Consider the following 16,469-nt stretch of genomic DNA (forward strand, 5'->3'; position numbering starts at 1 on the left):
CCAGATATGCCAAACCAATCTCGTCCTACATGCCAGCACCTGGCCCTTATCCCTCCAAACCTTCCTATTCACATACCCATCCAGATGCCTTTTAAATGTTGCAATTGTACCAGCCTCCACCACTTCCTCTGGCACCTCATTCCATACAAGTACCATCCTCTGCGTGAAAAAGTTGCCCCTTGGGTCTCTTTTATATCTTTCCTCTCACCCTAACCTATGCCCTCTAGTTCTGGACTCTCCCACCCCAGGGAAAAGACTTTGTCTATTTATCCTATTCATGCCCCATATAATTTAGTAAAGCTCTATAAGGTCACCCCTCAGCCTCCGATGCACCAGGGAAAATAGTCCTAACCTATTCAACCTCTCCCTACAGCTCCAATCCTCCAACCCTGGCAACATCCTTGTAAATCTTTTCTGAACCCTTTCAAGTTTCACAACATCTTTCCGATAGGAAGGAGACCAGAATTGCACACAATATTCCAACAGTGGCCTAACCAATGTCCTGTACAGCCGCAACACGACCTCCCAACTCCTGTACTCAATACTCTGATCAATAAAGGAAAGCATACCAAACACCTTTTTCACTATCCTATCAACCTGCAACTCCACTTTCAAGGAGCTATGAACCTGCTCTCCAAGGTCTCTTTGTTCAGCAACACTCCCTCGAACCTTACCATTAAGTGCATAAGTCCTGCTAAGATTTGCTTTCCCAAAATGCAGCATCTCGCATTTATATAAATTAGACTCCATCTGCCACTTCTCAGCCCATTGGCCCATCTGGTCAAGATCCCATTGTAATCTGAGGTAACCTTTTTCGCTGTCAACTACATCTCTAATTTTAGTGTCACCTGCAAATTACTAACTATACCTCTTATGCTTACACCCAAACCATTTATATAAATGACGAAAAGTAGTGGAGCCAGCACCGATCCTTGTGGAATTCCACTGGTCACAGGCCTCCGGTCTGAAAAACAACCCTCCACCACCATTCTCAGTCTTCTACCTTCGAGCCAGTTCTGTATCCAAATTGCTAGTTCCCCCTGTATTCCATGAGATCTAACCTTGCTAACCAGTCTCCCATGGGGAACCTTGTCGAATGCTTTACTGAAGTCCATATAGATCACGTCCACCGTTGTGTCCTCATCAATCCTCTTTGTTACTTCTTCAAAAAACTCAATCAAGTTTGTGAGAAATGATTTCCCACGCACAAAGCCATGTTGACTATCCCTAATCAGTCCTTGCCTTTCCAAATACATGTACATCCTGTCCCTCAGGATTCCCTCCAACAACTTGCCCACCACTGAGGTCAGGCTCACTGGTCTATAGTTCCCTAGCTTGTCCTTACTACCTTTCTTAAACATGGCACTACATTAGCCAATCTCCAATCTTCCTGCACCTCACCTATGAGACTATCGATGATACAAATATCTCAGTAAGAGGCCCAGCAATCACTTCCCTAGCTTCCCACAAAGTTCTAGGGTACACCTGATCAGGTCCTGGGGATTTATCCACTTTTATGCATTTCAAGAGATCCAACAAGTCCTCCTCTGTAATCTGGACATTTTTCAAGATGTCACCATCTATTTCCCTACATTCTATATCTTCCATATCCTTTTCCACAGTGAATATTGATGCAAAATACTCATTTAGTATCTCCCCAATTTTCCGTGGCTCCACACAAAGGCTGCCTTGCTGATCTTTGAGGGCCCGATTCTCTCCCTAATTACTCTTTTGTCCTTAATATATTTGTAAAAACCCTTTGGATTCTCCTTAACCCTATTTTTCAAAGCTATCTCATGTCTCCTTTTTGCCCTCTTGATTTCTCTCTTAAGAATCCTCCTACTGCCTTTATACACTTCTAAGGATCCACTCGATCTATCCTGTCTATTTCTGACACATGCTTTCTTAGTTTTCTTAACCAATACCTCAATTTCGTTAGTCATCCAGCATTCCCTATACCTACCAGCCTTTCCTTTCACCCCAACAGGAATATACTTTCTCTGGATTCTTGTTATCTCATTTCTGAAGGCTTCCCATTTTCCAGCCATCCCTATCCGTGAACATCTGCGTCCAATCAGCTTTTGAAAATTCTTGCCTAATATCTTCAAAATTGGCCTTCCTCCAATATAGAACTTCAACTTTTAGATCTGATCTATCCTTTTCCATCACTATTTTAAAACTAATAGAATTATGGTCGCTGGCCCCAAAGTGCTCCCTCACTAACACCTCAGTTACCTGCCCTGTCTTATTTCCCAAGAATAGGTCAAGTTTTGCACCTTCTCTCGTAGTTACATGCACACACTGAATCAGAAAATTTTCTTGTACACACTTAACAAATTCCTCTCCATCCAACCCTTAACACTGTGGCAGGTGCCCGAAACATCAATTTTCCGGCTCCTCGGATGCTGCCTGACCTGCTGTGCTTTTCCAGCACCACTCTAACCTTGATTCTAATCTCCAGCATCAGCAGTACCCAAATTCATCAAAATGAAATTAGGACAGTGAAGGGGGAGCATGAGAAAACACTGGTGAATAATATTATGGGAAATGCTAAGGTATTTTAAAAGTATACTAGTAGTAAGAGAATAATCTGGGAAAGAGCAGGGTCCTTTAAGAACCAAAGTGGCAATCTGTGTTGGAACTGGAAAACATAGCTGAGATTTTAAATGGTCACTTTGCACCTGTATTCTTTGATAATATAGGTGTAAAATTAGGGAAGATCAGTGTGTTATATTTGAATGAATTAGGAGAGAGAGGAGATATCAGTGGCTTTAGCAAGTATAGTCAATTCTTCTATAAAACGCAATGGTTGCGTTCATGTGCTACCCCATGTTATAGAAAAATTGTGCTTTAGAAACAGCATTTAAAGTGTTGGCACTGTAATTGTGTTATAGCCAACACATGCTTTAAAAGTTTGCGCTTTAGAAATAGTGTCCCAATTCGTCAATCACATCACAACAAATTCACGTTGACAAAACGTGCGTTTTTGCAGAACGACCTGTAGATTTCAGGGACCAGGTGAGATGTATTCCAGGCTGCTGTGGGAGGTAAGGAATTAGATTGCAGGGGCTATGATATAAATTTTCAAATCCTCTGGACACAGGAGACGTGTCAAAGGATTGGAGGACAGCTAATGTGGTACCATTATTCAAGAAGGGTGGTAGGGATAAACAAGGAAACTACAAACCAGTGAGTCTAATAATTGTGGTAGAGAAAGTACTGAAAACAATTCTGAGGGGCAGATTAATCTCCATGTGGAGAGGCAAGGATTAATCAAGGATATTCAGCATATCTTGAAATTTTAAACAAGTTAACTAGGTATGTCGGATGAGGTTAGTGTGGTTGATGTAGTCCAGATGAACTTCATTTAGCCATTGGTGACCTTCTGATAAGTCTTGTATGGCAGACTGATTAACAGTATAAAAACCCATGGGTTGCAGGGCAATCTGGCAAATTAAATCCAAAATTGGCTGAGTGGCAGGAAGCAGAGAATAATGACTAAATTATATCTTTGTGACTAGAAGCCAGTGTCCAGATGCATACTATAGGGTTCAGTGCTGGGTCCCTTGCTGTTTGTTTTGTACATTAATGATCTAGGCATGAATATAAGATTTATGATGACACAAACATTGGTGGTATTGTGGATAGTGAGGATAAAAGTCTCATTGTAAAGGCTGGTCTGATGGGCTGAACAGACATAAGTGGAATTTAATCCTGAAATGTGGGAAGTGATGCCTTTTGGAGGACAGACAAGCCAAGGAAGTGTCTGTTGAATAGTGGGACCCTAGAAAGTGTAGAGGATTGGAGGAACCTTAGTATGTATGTCCATAGATCCTTGAAGGTACCAGGTCAGACAGATAGGTGGTTACAAAGGCAAATTAAATACTTGCTTTTATTAGTCAAGGCACTAAATACAAGAGCAAGTTGGTTATGATGCAGTTATGTATAATGTTAGTTAGGCCACAACTGAGATACTGTATAGTGTGATTGTCACACTACAGGAAGGACATAATTGTAGTAGAGAGGATGCAGAAGAGATTCACTGGGATGTACTGAAGAAGGGTCACTGGACCTGAAATGTTGACTCTGATTTCTGTCCACAGATGATGCCCAACTTCCTGAGTTTTTCCAGCATGTTCTATTTGTGTTCTGATTTCCCACATCTCAGTTCTTTCAGTTTTTCTTTCACCAGGATGTTGCCTGGAATTGAACAATTTGGCTATGAAGAGAAATTAGATAGACTGGAGTTGTTTTCCTTAGAGGAGAGAAGTCTGATTGAGGTGTACGAAGTTCTGAGGGGTATAGACAAGATGAGAAGGAAAGATATTTCCTCTTAGTAGAGGGGTCAATAATCAGAGGACACCGTTTTAAGCTGAGAAGTAGGTGGTTTAGAGGGAAAATCTTTTCATCCAGAGGATTGTGGGTATTACTGCCTAAAAGGATGGTAGAGGTAAGATTGTTAGGACCAGAGATGAGAGGCATTTCAGCATTCATTCTTAGTATTGAGCATTCATCAAGTAAAACCATATGTGACAGGGTTAAGTGCTGAGTGACAGTTTTTTTTCTCCTTTCCTCTGAGTGAGATGGCTCATTTGAACCAAATTAAAGTTGATTTGTTTCTTAAATAATGGGACCAAAACCATTTACAGTACTCTAGATATGGTCTCACCAGCATCTTGTACTGTTGCAGAAAGATTTGGCGAGGGTAATTAAACAAGGTCTTTTCCCTGGGGTGGGGGTTTCTGGAACTAAAGGGTGTTGGTTCAGGATAAAAGGAGAAAAATTTAAAACTGACCTAAAGGGCAACTTTTTCACAGAGAGGGTGACATGCGTATGGAATGGGCTGCAAGAGGAAGTGGTAGAGACTGGTACAATTATGACAGTTAAAAGGCATCTGGATGGGTATGTGAATAGGAAGGGTTTAGAGGGATATGGGCCAAGTGCTGGCAAATGGGACTAGATTAGGATATCTGGTCAGCATGGATGAATTAGACTGTGACAGGTTCTTTTCCCAAAGTTTCACACACGAGATGCAATTCGCATACACCGACTTCTGCAAACAGTTAAAGTTTATTAAAGCCTGTACACGCTAGGTGACCCCCTTAACCCTCCTCGCAGGCATGTGAAGTCAAGTGAAAAGAGGCCCCGAACAAAGAAAACACATTGCCTTTATACAGGTCAGTTGGTAATGCTCATAGGTACTCTGGCCATTCCCCCCCCCCCTCCCCTCCCCCCCAAACCACATGTTATCTCAGGTACAATGGTAGGTTGATGTCATTCTCGGAGCTAATGTAAATGTAAATGCCCTAATCCTGGGAAATTGTTATGCAAATGATTTCCTGACTCAGTAATTCCCCAAGACAATGTAGATATGATATACTTCAGTATCAGGGGATGATCACACAAACGGATTTGATTGGCTGGCGATGGCTATGAAAGCATTTCTGAATGGGAGGGACTGAATGAGAATTTAATTTGATAATAGCAGTAGAACAGTAGTAAATGGCTGCCTAAATGAAGTGTGAATTACAATGGATAGTTATCCACATTCCTGCATGCTGCCTCTGGGTAATCCAAGATGGAGGACGGGAAAAATTTCTGGCTGTAAGAGCTGCTTTTTTTTTGAGGTATTTTAGGTGTTGGAGGTGATTTCCTCGAATTCCAGGAGCAGCAATTACTGTTTTATATCCTGTTGCATTGTTTTGGAACTTTGGAAAAAAAAAGTCAAAACAACAGCAGTTTAAAAGGGAGAAGAGCAGACAAAGAAAGCACATGGTGAGGACAGTGCAGGAGAGAGAGGGAAAGAGAGAACCTGCACAGTTACTACCTTTGCTGTTTGAATTCGTATATTGCTGGACATCGGAGTGCATCTGGGAAAATTAACAAACAGTGAAATTCACAACTAATCTTGGAAGAACTGTTGGGCGAAGTTCACAGCACAGAATCAGATAAGTTAATTGTTGTTTTAAGTCTGTCCAAGAGAAAGGCTGCAGTAGTGAGTATAGTGGATTCTTTCTTGATTATATGTTTTTTGGAGATAAGTCTCTTGATTAAACTTAAAATATAAGCCATAGCTATTAATGTAGCTTGGGGGAGTGTTTGTAGAGGAATACGACGGTGTTATTTTCTGGGTCTGTAGATTGTGAAGGAGCAAAAATGGCCTTTGCAGTGATATGTACTTCTTGTCAGATGTGGGAGTTTAAAGAGAGTTTAAGGGTTACTGCGGATTATATCTGCCATAAATGCTGTTGGATGCGAATCTTATCAGATCAAGTGGATCGGTTGGAGAGACAGATAGAAGCGATGAGGACTTTGCAACAGCAACAGTATGTGATGGATGGCAATTATAGGAAGGGGGGAAAGTCTAAGATACAGTCACATAGATGGGTTAACTCCAGGAAGGGTAAGAGAGGTAGGCAGCTAGTGCAGGAGTCTTTTGTGGATATACCCATTTCAAACAGGTATGCTGTTTTGGAAAATGTAGGGGGTGATGGATTCTCAGGGGAACGTAGCACGGATAAACAAGTTTCTGGTATTGAGACTGGCTCTAATGCAATGAGGGGTACGTCGGCTTCCAAGAGATTAGGGTATTCTGTAGTCAGAGGTACAGAGACGTTTCTGTGGCCAGCAGGGAAAAAGCAGAATGGTGTGTTGTTTCCCTGGTGCTAGGATCAAGGATGTCTCAAAGAGGGTGCAGAATGGTCTCACGGGGGAGAGGGAACAACAGGAGGTCATTGTCCACATTGGAACCAACGACATTGGAAGGGAAAAGATTGAGATTCTGAAGGGAGATTACAGAGAGTTAGGCAGAAATTTAAAAAGGAGGTCCTCGAGAGTAGTAATATCTGGATTACTCCCAGTTCTACAAGCTAGTGAGGGCAGGATTAGGAGGATAGAGCATATGAATACATGGCTGAAGAGCTGGTGTATGGGAGAAGGATTCACATTTTTGGATCATTGGAATCTCTTTTGGGGTAGTAGTGACCTGTACAAGAAGGACGGATTGCACCTAAATTGGAAGGGGACTAATATACTGGCAGGGAAATTTGCTAGAACTGCTTGGGAGGATTTAAACTAGTAAGATGGGGGCGGGGGGGAGGTGGGACCCAGGGAGATAGTGAGGAAAGAGATCGATTTGAGACGGGTACAGCTGAGAACAGAAGTGAGTCAAACAGTCAGGGCAGGCAGGGACAAGTTAGGACTAATAAATTAAACTGCATTTATTTCAATGCAAGGGGCCTAACAGGAAAGGCAGATGAACTCAGGGCATGGTTAGCAACATGGGACTGGGATATCATAGTAATTATGGAAACATGGCTCAGGGATGGGCAGGACTGGCAGCTTAATGTTCCAGGATACAAATGCTACAGGAAAGATAGAAAGGGAGGCAAGAGAGGAGGGGGAGTGGCCTTTTTGATAAGGGAAAGCATTACAGCTGTGCTGAGGGAGGATATTCCCAGAAATACATCCAGGGAAGTTATTTGGGTGCAACTGACAAATAAGAAAGGGATGATCACCTTATTAGGATTGTATTATAGACCCCCCCATTAGTCAGAGGGAAATTGAGAAACAAACTTGTAAGGAGATCTCAGCTATCTGTAAGAATAATAGGGTAGTTATGGTAGGGGATTTTAACTTTCCAAACATTGACTGGGACTGCCATAGTGTTAAAGGTTTAGATGGAGAGGAATTTCTTAAGTGTGTAAAAGACAATTTTCTGATTCAGTATGTGGATGTACCTACTAGAGAAGGTGCAAAACTTGACCTACTCTTGGGAAATAAGGCAGGGCAGGTGACTAAGGTGTCAGTGGAGGAGCACTTTGGGGCCAGTGACCATAATTCTATTCATTTTACAATAGTGATGGAAAAGGATAGATCAGATCTAAAAGTTGAAGTTCTAAATTGGAGAAAGGCCAATTTTGACGGTATGAGGCAAGAACTTTCGAAAGCTGATTGGAGGCAGATGTTTGCAGGTAAAGGGACGGCTGAAAAATGGGAGCCTTCAGAAATGAGATAACAAGAATCCAGAGAAAGTATATTCCTGTCAGGGTGAAAGGGAAGGCTGGTAGGTATAGGGAATGCTGGATGACGAAAGAAATTGAGGGTTTGGTTAAGAAAAAGAAGGAAGCATATGTCAGGTATAGACAGGATAGATTGAGTAAATTCTTAGAAGAGTATAAAGGAAGTAGGAGTATACTTAAGAGGAAAATCAGGAGGGCAAAAAGGGGACGTGAGATAGCTTTGGCAAATAGAATTAAGGAGAATCCAAAGCGTTTTTGCAAATATATTAAGGACAAAAGGGTAACTAGGGAGAGAATAGGGCCCCTCCAAGATCAGCAAGGCGGCCTTTGTGTGGAGCCTCAGAAAATAGGGGAGATACTAAATGAATATTTTGCATCAGTATTTACTGTGGAAAAGGATATGGAAGATATAGACTGTAGGGAAATAGATGGTGACATCTTGCAAAATGTCCAGATTACAGAGGAGGAAGTGCTGGATGTCTTGAAACTGTTAAAGGTGGATAAATCCCCAGGACCTGATCAGGTGTACCCGAGAACTCTGTGGGAAGCTAGAGAAGTGATTGCTAGGCCTCTTGCTGAGATATTTGTATCATCGATAGTCACAGGTGAGGTGCCGGAAGACTGGAGGTTGGCAAATGTGGTGCCATTGTTTAAGAAGGGCGGTAAAGACAAGCCAGGGAACTATAGACCGGTGAACCTGACCTCAGTGGTGGGCAAGTTGTTGGAGGGAATCCTGAGGGACAGGATGTACATGTATTTGGAAAGGCAAGGACTGATTCTGGATAGTCAACATGGCTTTTTTGCGTGGGAAATCATGTCTCACAAACTTGATTGAGTTTTTTGAAGAAGATTGATGAGGGCAGAGCAGTAGATATGATCTATATGGACTTCAGTAAGGCGTTCGACAAGGTTCCCCATGGGAGATCTCACGGAATACAGGGAGAACTAGCCATTTGGATACAGAACTGGCTCAAAGGTAGAAGACAGAGGGTGGTGGTGACAGGTTGTTTTTCAGACTGGAGGCCTGTGACCAGTCGAGTGCCACAAGGATCAGTGCTGGACCCTCTACTTTTTGTCATTTACATAAATGATTTGGATGCGAGCATAGGAGGTACAGTTAGTAAGTTTGCAGATGACACCAAAATTGGCGGTGTAATGGACAACAAAGAGGGTTACCTCTGATTACAACAGGATCTGGACCAGATGGGCCAATGGGTTGAGAAGTGGCAGATGGAGTTTAATTCAGATAAATGCGAGGTGCTGCATTTTGGGAAAGCAAATCTTAGCAGGGCTTATACACTTAATGGTAAGGTCCTAGGGAGTGTTGCTGAACAAAGAGGCCTTGGAGTGCAGGTTCATAGCTCCTTGAAAGTGGAGTCGCAGGTAGATAGGATAGTGAAGAAGGCGTTTGGTATGCTTTCCTTTATTGGTCAGAGTATTGAGTACAGGAGTTGAGAGGTCATGTTGCGACTGTACAGGACATTGGTTAGGCCACTGTTGGAATATCGTGTGCAATTCTGGTCTCCTTCCTATCGGAAAGATGTTGTGAAACTTGAAAGGGTTCAGAAAAGATTTACAAGGATGTTGCCAGGCTTGGTGGATCTGAGCTACAGGGAGATGCTAAACAGGCTGGGCTGTTTTCCCTGGAGTGTTGGAGACTGAGGGGTTACCTATAGAGGTTTACAAAATTGAGGGGCATAGATAGGATAAATAGGCAAAGACTTTTCCCTGGGGTTGGGGAGTTCAGAACTAGAGGGCATAGGTTCAGGGTGAGAGGGGAAAGATATAAAAGAGACCTCAGGGGCAACTTTTTCACGCTGAGGGTGGTACGTGTATGGAATGAGCTGCCAGAGGATGTGGTGAAGGCAGGTACAATTGCAACATTTAAGAGGCATTTGGATGGGTATATGAATAGGAAGTGTTTGGAGGGATATGGGCCGGGTGCTGGCAGGTGGGATTAGTTTGGGTTGGGATATCTGGTCGGCATGGACAGGTTGGACCAAAGGGTCTGTTTCCATGCTGTACATCTCTATGACTCTCTGACTTTGTCTGTGAGACAGAATGTCGCCCCACCCACTTCCAGAATGTTCAGCTTCTTGGAGAAAAACAGTACAGTTTAACCCTTTAACATTACATTAATGTCCAGAGTACAATTTAATCTTTTAACATTACATTCTACCCTTTTATCATTCCATGATAACCACCTAATGACACTACCAGCCTCCATAAGACTCTGACAGCCAGCTTTTAAGCAAGTTATTGATATACAACATGCAATGATTGTAACAATGAAAATTACTAGTCCATGCAGTAGACAGAATTTATAGGATCCTCCCATGTGGCACAAAAAGTTCACCAGTATAATTATTAAATCCACAGTCCTTAGTGACCACTCTACCCCCTCCAAGTTGAGTAGAAATGAGCCAGTTATCCAAAATATCCTTCAGTAAAGTCCAACCTGAAAACAAAATCCAGTCTATCCTTCCATACCACTCCACAGAAAAATCTGAATTCTTGGATAAGGACAGTTAATACGTAAGAAAACTGACAAGACTTCTATCCTTCCGGAGATGATTCAGATGGAGGATACCAGTGCATCTGAGCGTGAAGTGCAGCAGGAGCATAGGTGAACGCAGAATAGTTTACTCCTTCTACTCCTGCTCTGTTGTCAAATGTAACAAAGCCAACTGGCTGTTTTGATGTTAGCTTGATCAGTGAACTTTCATATCCCATAAATGATCGAAAGAGAAGGTAAAGCTCACGTAGTTTCATATCCATAGGAAGGTCACTGACAAAAAGTGTACGGATCGCCTCTTCACCGTTGTTAGCTTCTTCACTTTTTGTGCTCATGACTGGGGAGCTGATTGAATCCGTTGGACCAGGTTCTGGAGAGGTCGGTGGTGGTTCGAAGGTGTATTTTACCTGTGAATGGAGAAATTCTCGAGATGATGTTAGCTGCATTTCCTCTCTCATTCCTTCCTTGCCAAGGTGGATATTAGTATGAAGACAGTCACACGTTTCACTACACTAAACTGTGTCTGCCTATTTCAACATTGTCAGTTGTCTTGAAGTCTGTTATTCTGTTCACTATTTATGACATTATCAAGTTTTATACAATCCATAAACTTCTAAATTGTACTGCCTAAACAATTCAGTCATTTATAAACAGCAATCAATGGTCCGAAAATCAAATCCTTGTGGGACCTCATTCAGGTTATTCAAAAATTATTTTCCTTTAATAAATTAATACTTGGCTAATGTGAAAGTTTTCAGGAAAAGAATTTCAAAATCTGGAACAGCAAGAAACCAACCAAACGTTTCCTGTGTTTTAGCCATTGAAGGGGCAGTTTCAGTTCAGATTTAAATGTTAAGTATTTGTGGGAAACAATGCAGAATATATTAAAATATGTTCTCCAAATGAAACTTCCCAAATAAAACAGTTGGAATTACAGTGGCAACTTTGGTAGAGATCAACAGCCTTTGAAATTGCAATATGCAGGAGCCAAATGAAATCTAAATAATTGACAGAACTTAAACAGCGCAGCCTCAAATTCGAATATTCTCTAACATCTTAACAAAACATCAGAGTTAAAATGCATTCTTCTTTTTGTGAACACTCTGCAGTAAAAACACAGCTGCAAAGATATTATAATACAATACTCTCATCTAGCTAAAGCATGACCACTGACAATTTTTTTTTAAACAGGCATTATAGAATTTTAACCTTTTAACATTACAACTGAAGGGTCTGTTTCCGTGCTGTACATCTCTATAACTCCAACCCCCTTGAAATAAAGGCTAACATTCCATTAGCCTTCCTGTTTACCTGCTGTATCTGTGTGTGAAGCTTTCCTTGTTTCATGCACAAGGACCCCCACGTCCCTTTGTTGCGGTTTCCTGCAGTTTCTCTCTGTTTATGTTCTTTTGTTCTCCCTCCAAAATAAACAACTTGACATTTTGAACATTGTACCCCATTTGCCAACTTTTTGCCCACTTATGTAGCCTATCAATAACTCTCTGTAAATTGTTTATATCCATCTCACAACCTGTCTGTTCTCTTATTTGTGTGTCGTCTGCAAATTTGGCTACTATATATTCACTCCCTCACTCATATACTGTAAACAGTTGTGGTCCCAGCACTGATCTTTATGGAATCCCACTGGTTGCAGTTACCAATCTGAAAAAGATTCCCTTGTCCCCACTCACTGTTTCCTGAGGTCATTCTCTGTCCATGCCAATATACTACCTTCAACACTGTCGACTTTTATGAATTAACCTTTTGCGAGGTACCTTGTCGATCACCTTCTGGACTTCCAAATACAACACATCTACTGGATTCCCTCTATCCACTGTGGTTGAGATTTACTTGAAAACTCTAATAAATTAGTCAGATACGATTTCCTGTTTCATTTTCCAAATGTTCTGCTATTACTTCCTTAGTAATTGACGTTACAAGACTGAAGGGTTTTGGAGTTATAAGGAGAAGCTAAATAAGCTGGGACTTCTTTCACTGGATCATAGGAGGTTGAGGGGTGACCTTACAGAGGTTTATAAAATCATGAGAGGAATAGACTAGGTGAATAGCAAAGTTCTTTTCCGTTGGGTTGGACAGTTCAAAACTAGAGGGCATAATTTTAAGGTGACAGGAGAAAGATTTAAAAGGGACCTGAAGGGAAATCTTTTCACACAGAGGGTGGTTCATCTAGGCAGTGAGCTTCCAAAAGAAGGGGTAGATGCAGGTACAGTCTACAACATTTAAACAACATTTGAATAGGTACATGAATAGGAAAGGTTTAAAATGATATGGGCTAAATGCAGGCAAATGGAACTTCTTTAGTTTGGGAATCTTGGTCGGCATGGATGAGTTGGACGGAAAAGACTGTTTCATTCTGTATGACTCTGTGACTCGATTCTATAATCTTACTCCCAATAGGACCTGGATTGTGACTGAATAAAATTATTTCATATCAGTTTCAATTTGATCCCAAGTCTTAGAAGAAAGAGTAATATGTAATCCACTGCACTAACTAGTTCCTCGCAATTTTTAAAATATTTTGTGAACAATTTGACAGCTAGGGAATAGAATTATTTCCACGCGATTAGTTACTTCACTGTAAAGTACACTGTGATTTGATTCAAGAAATATATCTTTAAATTTCTTCAACAATATAAACCAACTGTAACCTCAGAAGAGCATCTTACTATGCCAAAATAATAATATGCACTTCTCAACAGCCAGCTTTATGTGACCTTTGAGCAAGCAATTTAGTGCTGAATTGGTGAGTTGTTCTGCACTATAGACTCATGAATTCAAACTACATAATAATTCTACAAAAAAAAATTACAACAATATGCAACAAGCTGCCACCTTTCAGGAATATGGGTTTCTGTCAAATTCACTCTATATTGGTCATACTTGTCATAGTTTTAATTTAATGTTGAACTGTATCATGTTATTATTGTGTATTTATAATTTACAGGTAAAGCAACCACTACAAATGCAAACAAAGCACACCCTTTTGAGAAAAACAATCCAGAAAGTGTTCCAGTGATTGATGAATCTAAAATGACAGCAGAACAACAGCTTGGACTGAAACAAGCAGAGGAAAGACTGGAAAGGGATTATATCTCTCGTCTGGAAAAAGTAGGACATGATTTGCTTTTGAAATACGATTCAGGTTGCAGTAGTATTAAAGTTAACTTAAAGTCAAGAATAAGTAAAAATTATTTTTAGACAAGTGGACATTTTTGAGGAAATTTTTGTCAAGTACACTGTATAGGAATGTATCCCTTAAAGTAGCACTGTTGTTATAAGAATTATTAATATTGTAACATTGCTAATGAACTGTAATGTTTTATTTTTGTGGAAGGTGGATATGAGCCACCTATTTTAACTGCTACAGTCCTTATGGTGCAGATACTTTGACATTGTTGTTAACGAGGGATTTCCGGGATACTGACCCAGTGAGAGCAAAGCAATGTTGATGCAATTTTAAATCAGGATTTGCAGGAGAATTTGTGGATGCTAGTATTCCCATGCACTGATTGGTAGAGCTCACTGGCTTGGAAGGTCCTATCAAAGGAGCTTTGGTGAGTAACTGCAAGAACATTTGTAGGTGGATTCACACTAGAGGGAGTAGTCTGCTTTGTTCTGGTTGATGTCAAACTTCTTGAGTATTGTTGGAGCTGCACTCAGCCAAACAATATTCCCTTGTATTTCTGACTGTGTTTGTAGACAGTTGTTGAATGCTGAGTCAGGAGTAGCTCATTGCACAATTCCCAGCATCAGACCTGTTCTTGCAGTCACAGTATTTGTATGGCTTGTTCAGTTCAATTTCTGGTCAATGGTAGCCCTCAGGGTGTTCATAATGGGGGACCCAATGATGGTAATACCATTGAGTGTCAAATAGTGAGGGGTAGACTCTCTCTTGTCAAGTATGGTCATTGTCTGGCATTTGCTTCAGTATCTGCAAAGTCATACTATGTGCTGAAAATCATGCCATCATTAGTGACCTTATCATGGGGGGAAGGTCATTGATGAAGCATCTGGGGTTGATTGAGCCTAGTCCACTAACCTGAGAAATTCCTGTAGCGATGTCAAGGGATTGACCTCCAGAAACCACAACTATATGTCACTGTGGTAGGTATGACTCCAGCCAATGCAAAGTTTTCTCCCAATTCCCATTGACTTTGATTTTGCAAGTGTTCCTTGATGCCACCCCTGACATACACTAGCTTTATGTAAAAGACAGTCACCCTTACTTTGATTCAAACATGGACAAAAGAGCTGAACCTATGTTGTAACAAGAGCAGGAACCGAGTGGCTCAGTCAGAACCCAATTGAACATTAGAACATAGAACATAGAAAAGTACAGCACAGAACAGGCCCTTTGGCCCACGATGTTGTGCCAGAGAGAAAAGTCCGAGCCTATTCAACCTTTCTTCATAAGGCAAGCCCTCCAGTCCAGGCAGCATCCATGTAAACCTTTTTTGCACCCTCTCCAAAGCCTCTGTATCTTTCCTATTGTAGGGCGACCAGAACTGGACACAATATTCCAAGTGTGGCCTCACTAGGGACTTGTAGAGCTGCAGCAAAACCTCACGGCTCTTAAACTCTATCCCCCTGTTAATGAGTAGGTTGTCACTGATTAATTCGCTGAAAATGTGTTGCTGGAAAAGCGCAGTAGGTCAGGCAGCATCCGAGGAGCAGGAGAATCAATGTTTCGGGCATGAACCCTTCTTCAGGAGTCTTCAGGATTCTTGAAGAAGGGCTCATGCCCGAAACGTCAATTCTCCTGCTCCTTGGATGCTGCCTGACGTGTGCTGCGCTTTTCCAGCAACACATATTTTCAGCTCTGATCTCCAGCATCTGCAGTCCTCACTTTGTCACTGATTAATTGCTGAGTTATGGCAATTTCATTGCACTATTGCCAATCCTTTCCATCCCTTTACTGATGATTAAGAGTAGATTGATGGTACGATAATTGGCCTATATCTTGTGGACAGGATATACTTTGGCAATTTTCCACTGCCAGGTAGATGCTAGTTTGGTTAGGAGTGCAACTACTTCTGAAGCATAAGTCTTCAGTTTTATTGCTGTATGTTTTTTCAGTGCCTTCAAGTGTTTCCTCTCGTCATGAGGAAATAATTAAATTGGCTAAAGGCTGGCATGTATGATGCTTAGGATCTCAGGAGGAGGCTGAGATGGATCATGCACATGGCACTTGTGGCTGAAAGTCGTTGCAAATGACCGATGTGCTGGCTTCTCCATTATTGAGGATCGCCCATCAGTTGTGAGATCCTTTAGCTGTCAGTTGTATGCTGTTAGCATTGCTTGTCATGAAGTAATCTTGTGTGGTAGTTTTACCATGTTGATACCTTATTTTGAGTTATACTTGGTGGTAGGCTTGGCATAACCCCCTGTTCTCATCATTGAACCATGGTTGATCCTCTGGCTCAATGGTAATGATACAGTGGGGGACATACTGATCAAGAGGTTACAAATTGCTACAGGTAGAATATAATTCTGATTCTACTGATAGTCCTCACCACCTCATTGATATCTAGTTATGAGTTGCTAGATCTTTTGAAATCTCCCAGGTGGTAGTGCCACACAACATGATGGGGTGTATATTTCATGTGAAGACAGGACTTGCCTCCACAAGGATTGTGTGGTGGTTACTTCTAGCAATGTTGTAATTGATAGATGCATCTGCAGTTAAATCGGGGAGGATGAGGTCAAGTATATTCTTTCCCACTTGGTTCCCTCATCACCTGCACAGACCCTGCCTAGCAACCATCTTTAGGACTGACAGATGTGGTCAGTAGTGGTGTTGCTGAGCTATTCCTGATGATGGGCATTGAATTTGCCTCCTCAGAGTACAATCTGAGGCCTTGCCATCACCCTAAATGCTTCTTCCATTTGATGTTCAACATAGGGAGTACAGA

At 41.4% G+C, this 16,469-nt stretch overlaps 1 protein-coding gene across 5 annotated transcripts in view; it reads left to right on the forward strand.

Moving 5' to 3' along the window:
- Window positions 1-16,469, forward strand: part of LOC122554722 (terminal uridylyltransferase 4-like) — a 114,040-nt gene that overhangs the window by 11,707 nt on the left and 85,864 nt on the right. For all 5 annotated transcript variants that reach the window (XM_087990592.1, XM_087990593.1, XM_087990590.1 and 2 more), the window contains one exon: window positions 13,502-13,665. In XM_087990592.1, the coding sequence (XP_087846718.1) occupies window positions 13,502-13,665 (164 nt within the window). The remainder of the gene's footprint in view (window positions 1-13,501; window positions 13,666-16,469) is intronic.

Source organism: Chiloscyllium plagiosum, unplaced genomic scaffold (genome assembly GCF_037043375.1).
Source record: "Chiloscyllium plagiosum isolate Xiang-an unplaced genomic scaffold, Cpla_swu_hap1 HiC_scaffold_9, whole genome shotgun sequence".
In the NCBI taxonomy this organism is placed as follows: Eukaryota; Metazoa; Chordata; class Chondrichthyes; order Orectolobiformes; family Hemiscylliidae; genus Chiloscyllium; species Chiloscyllium plagiosum.